Source organism: Apis dorsata, unplaced genomic scaffold, assembly GCF_000469605.1.
Source record: "Apis dorsata unplaced genomic scaffold, Apis dorsata 1.3 scaffold_1281, whole genome shotgun sequence".
In the NCBI taxonomy this organism is placed as follows: domain Eukaryota; kingdom Metazoa; phylum Arthropoda; class Insecta; order Hymenoptera; family Apidae; genus Apis; species Apis dorsata.
Window position 1 is genome coordinate 17,736 of NW_006264378.1, and position 5,926 is coordinate 23,661.

The window sequence follows — 5,926 nt, forward strand, 5'->3', positions numbered from 1 at the left end:
GTAGTAGCGCGTTATGACCCGGATGTTAGATCGTAGCTGCAGTTTTGCGAGAACCTGCCGACCCGGATGTCTCGTTCGTCGTCTACAAGTGATCCGCTACTAATGTCCTCCTGGTCACCGAAATATGTTCAATCGGTAAGTAATGTTCGGTCACGTGATCGACATGTCGAATGATATGTTTAACGCGTCGCATATATCACTTATCTCTAGAGCATTGACCGTCAATCGTGATTTCTACCCCTTTCGTTAAGCGCTTCCGATAGTGGCGTTCGCCACATCGCGTATCATTGGTCGAAGAAATTCGAATTTTGACAACTTATTAAAAAGTAAATTTTACCGATTGACGCGATATATTATTTTTTTTTTGAATGATAATTTAATTGTAATTTATTTTGGACAATAATATAGATTAGACTATATAATAAAAAAAAGAAAATTCAGAAATAAATTTGATAAAAATTCATAGAAATTAATATAAGTTTAAAAAACTTTTTTAAAAATTAATATAAATTTTAAAAAAAATTTAAAAAACTTGTATGTATGCTAGGTTTGTTATCTATACGAATCGTTTAAAAATAGTAAAAATGTGTGTACAACGCGCGTCAATTTCGTAAGTAGATTCAGCCGTCCCGCGAAGTATAGCGTATCGGTAACATCCGTGTGTGCTTGAAGGATAGATGCGAGCAAATCAACGAAAGGTGCCAGCAAACTTCGAAGGGACCTGATAAATGCCGAAATTGCCAACTTACGTGATTTACTGCCATTACCGCCCTCAACCCGTCAGAGACTTTCCCAACTACAGCTTATGGCCTTGGTCTGCGTATTTCTTCGAAAAGCCAATTACTTTCAACAAGGTAAGCATTAATAGGTAAAAACCTAATTAAAAGTTAAAACTTTTAATTAATAACTACTCTTTAAATTTGGAAATCAAGATTTTTAGATATTACAATATCATATTATTTATAGTAATATATTATTAACGCGTTTATTTCTTCTTATAGAGTTGATAATGATTATATTATTATGATTAAATATTCAATTTATAAAAACGATAGTTGTTATATAAATGAATATTCTGTTGTATTCAAGCGATTTTTTAAATAGTGCTTGGCAACCGCCATTTTTGATTCCGGAAAACTCTACCGCGAAAAGCTAACTTAATATAATTGATATGATAATTGTATGATAAAATTTATATAATTAAATTTATAAGTTGTTTCTGTTATTTTAAATAATTTTAATTTAGTTTTGAACGAATGAAAACAAAATTGTCTATATTAATAAATTATATTTTGCTTGCAGAAATTTATAATTCGTTCAATTATTATTTCCTTAAAAAGATTTTTTATTGTTATAAGAAAGTTGCAAAGCATCATTAGAAATAAAAATATCTACATAGAGTAATTGGTTTGTTTAGTTTAATAATTTGTTAAATACACGCAACTATGAGCCAGAGGATCGGCGCATAGTTTTATTATCGTAAAATGTTTTACATTTTCAGTACTTCTCTTGAAAAACTAAAATCAAATATTTAACTAGTTTTTAGTGATATTACGACATTTTATTCTTGAACATATTCTTGAAAGCAAAGTTAACTTCAAATACTAACTATTACCAGTTATTAATTTAAAATCAATGATTAATTATTAATATACACTAGCTAAATTACTAGTATTTTTAAATAATTTTATATTTATATAGATTTGCAAAGCAATATCATCATTATTAATTTAAAATAATTGTAAATAAAAGAATATTTAGAAATATTTTTAAAAATATATATTACTATATATATTGCTAATATATCAAATATCGATATTATTTTAATAGATACAGATTTGAATCAATCATATAAATCATACAAATCAATTCAATCATATATACATAGAATTGAATATAAAATTCTTGAAATACAATTTGCATCTAGTTAAATAAAATACATGAAAAACTCAAATGTTTACAAAAGAATTCTTTATATTTGAAATCTAATGCTTTTTTTTGCAATTTAAGGATATTCATAATAGAATAATTGATGTTGTATTTTAGATCCCTAAAGATTAAATCTCAAGTGCTACAATATATTATATAAAATTGGGAATTTTCTATTTTTTAATTTATTAAAAAAAAATATTAAAGATTAATGTTATATTGAAAATGATCTTGTATTATTTAATTTCTATCTTAGATATAATAAATATTATTATATATTTTTTAAATTGTTAAAAATCATGAATATTTAAAACATAGATTATAGCGTATGATCAATAAGAAGAAATTGCTATTTAGAATTTGCTGTCATAATTAAATAAATTAAATTAAATCATAAAACATAATGAAGAAATAATATATAGACAGCAATTTTTGTCATGAAAAATAATTTTCGTAATACTGTTAATAATAATGACAGAGTTAAAAATATCATCTTGTAAATATTTAAATTAATTGAAATATATTTTTATAATGTACAATAAAGTTAAAAAAATATTTATTTTTTATAGTTTCTATAATAAATTTAAATTGATCTTTTTATTATTTTAAAAATATAATATTATATTTGATAATTGAAATTTAAAAAATTTTAGAAAAAGTTATTAGGAAAAAATTCAAGATATTAAATAGAAGTTTCTATTATAACAAATATAATATTTTTTTTATTATTATTTTTATTATTATGTGATAAAATAGAATTTGAAGGATATATTAAATAAAATTAATTTCTTTAGTTCGAACATGTAATTTTTTAAAATTTTAAAGAAGCATTTCATTATATATAATATAAATGAAATCATTATAAATATAAAAAAACAAAAATAAAAAATTGTGAATGCTTTTGTGTATACTTCTTGCACAGTGAACGCTATGCCTTTGTTTCATGGCGAGACGGTCGTCGTTTTAATTTTTACATTCTCCATCTTCCAGTAGACCTGTACGTCACCGCAAAAACCAATATCAAAATATAGTATAATAACTGTATTAGTTATTTCAAGGTGGTAGATAATTATAATGACTAAGTATATTGTATAATCGTATTTTGAAAATTTAAAAATCTATTCTCGACTATTTCTTGAAAATTACATTAATAATGTATTAGAAAAATATTTTTCTATATTTTTTAATTATGAAATATTTTACATAATATATGATTTTGTTCAAGAGATTACAAATATGTATTTGTAAGAAAATATGTATTTGTAGGAAAATAAAATTCCAACAAATATAATATGTGAATATCGTATCTTATCTCTTGAAGTTTTTATCATTTATAATATTAATGTGAAAATAATTATTTCAAATAATTTTTGCATTTTTATATATCTACAATTTATAATATATTTGACCGTTTATTTTATCAACCTATATCTAATATTAAATCATAATTATATATTTAAAAATCAATTGATATTTATTATTTATTTTCAATATTTAATTTTGAAATAATAAATTATATTTATTTAATAGGATAATAGGAATTGATTTTATATTGATTTTATAGTATATCTATTATAAATTAACGTCTATAATGAAATAAATTTTAAAACAATGAATTATTAATAATAGATATTAAATTATAATCATGATGTTCATGAAATTATAAACATATAATTTATAAACAGTTTTGCAAATGCTAATGTGAATTATCTAAATAAATCGTTGCGTCTCCATAATTTCGCAGTTATATCACTTTTTCATTACTTTTCAGGAAATCTCTTTACGATAATCAATTTTCAAAAAATTTTCAGGAAACTAAAAAAACATCAATGTTATTAATCTATAAAAACCTAAATTGCCAGAAAGTTTTTGAAACTCTCTATTATTTATCCATCTCATATGATTGTTCTCAAATTATACAAATAAATAAATAAATTATAAAACAAATAAATAATTCTTATATATTACAATTATTTATTTTTCATATACAAAAGTTCCTTTGTATTTTTTAATTTTTAGCTTGCTAATATATTATTCAAATATCGCACAAAATTTTTTCTAACAGACATATCATTTTAATTTGTCGAAACATAAGTATTTAAATTATAAATTCTAATCAACTATTCCTCAAATAAAAAAACATTAATATTAATCAGAAATTTTTCAGGTATTTTAGCAAACGATTCAATCAATATGATTAAAGAATACAATATAATAATAAAAAATTCTTATACAAAATATTAAAACATATTTCTTATATTTCTAATTTTTAAGATCTTGATCAATATTTTAATAAAATATCATCCAATAATTAATAAACAAAATTATCAACTATTCAATTCTGGATCAAAATACAAAAATTTAAAATTTAAAATGATCAAAATTCCAATTAATTTATTAATTAAATATTTATATCGAACTATTTTTCAAGAATTATATTAACCAAAATCTTTTTTAAATATTTTATAAAACGATTCAATTGACGTAATCAAATGAAATATATATAATCCTCCTTAAGGGAAGTCCGTGCAACTTTTAATTCGGATATGGATCAAATTCTCTCAGCAATAAGAATCGGCCGTTTGACAAGAATATTAAACGGTCGTTCGAGGATCAAAAACTTCGGCCATCTCCGTTGTGCAAGCGTAGAGAGTAATATATAGGTAAAAGGTAGGGAGGTAGGTAAGGCAAGAAGGTAAGATCGGCGTACATTCAAACTCAGCGGAGTCTAAGCGCGAGTTCCGGGTGATCCGCTGACCTGTCGGCCTTTGCAACAACACTCTCACGCTCCTGTAACCCATACTCCCTCTGTATCGTCTCTCCGTTCTCCGTCGTTCTTTCTTTCTCTCCTACATACTCATTGTTTCACAGTATTCGATACTATAGTCCCGTGTAGAGCCGTTTGTAAACGTAGCCGTGGCTGCATTAGCATACGCTTCTTTCCCTCTCCTCTATCTTGCTACTTTTTTCTTTCCCCTGGGTCCAATGTTGAAAAACACACTGAACAAATTTTTCGCCATTATTACTTTTTTTTTCGAATCGGATTACTTCTTAATTGATTATGCTCGTTCTTCATAATGATTTTTTATTGGGAAATAAGGATTTTGATAGAAGACTAGAGAATCTAATATTCAAGAAAATATTCAGTTGTTAGAAGATTTATATAAATTGATGTTTACAATGTTTGTATATATTAATAAATTAATAAAAAAATCATTATAAAATCTTTCATTTTTTATGTCTTTTAATAATATAAAATTTTTCTTTTTTTAAATTAAAACTATTGATACATTCAAGTAATTATAATTAACTTTAACCTATTCTTTTGGATTATTGATTTATATTTTTGAGTTTATTATTCTCTCATTTATATAATATTTTAATGATTGGATATATAGTTTTAATTCAATTTTTTTTCTTATTCTCCTAAATAAAATATAGTCGACTGTATACCTTCTGTGTAGTTATCTAGTTAGAATTATGTTTAACTTCCGGCTGAATCATGTTTCTTTATCTTTCAGTCATATTAATAAAAATTTTATTAGGTTTAGATTTGATAATGATAATTTTATGGCAATATTTGTATATTTTTATAAATATTTGTATTTATTTAGTCTTTAGAAAATATAAATCATGAAATATTACATAAATTATAATTAATATATTATTATATCAATTTTATTTATAAATATTTATAATTTATAAATCAACATTATTTATAATTTATAAATCAAATAATATATTAATTAATAAACATTGAATAATATATTAAATAAACTATATCAAATGTGAATAAATTCTTTTTATTTTTATAATATTTATTTTTTATATTATTTTTTAAAATCTTGTAACTTTTAAAAATTATATATATTTATTATAAATGTTATAAAAATATATAATTAAAGAAATGATATTTTTATAATACTATTAAAATGGATAATTTAATTACTTTTTTTTTTTTTTTTACAATAAAATGTTATCGAAGTTTTATCATTTT

General features: G+C 22.5%; 1 protein-coding gene and 1 long non-coding RNA gene across 3 annotated transcripts in view; both read left to right on the forward strand.

Annotated features, from left to right (window-relative positions):
- The window catches only part of LOC116186693, a 21,537-nt gene that overhangs the window by 2,929 nt on the left and 12,682 nt on the right, over window positions 1–5,926 (forward strand). The window lies entirely within an intron of this gene.
- Window positions 2–5,926, forward strand: part of LOC102670920 (neuronal PAS domain-containing protein 4) — a 9,635-nt gene continuing 3,710 nt past the window's right edge. The window contains exons 1-2 of one of the 2 annotated variants that reach the window (XM_006625119.2): window positions 2–135; window positions 678–854. In XM_006625119.2, coding sequence (XP_006625182.1) covers window positions 806–854 — 49 coding nt within the window. In that variant the 5' untranslated portion in view covers window positions 2–135; window positions 678–805. Of the gene's footprint in view, window positions 136–672; window positions 855–5,926 lie in introns of both variants that reach the window. The other variant, XM_006625118.2, reaches the window with a different exon arrangement.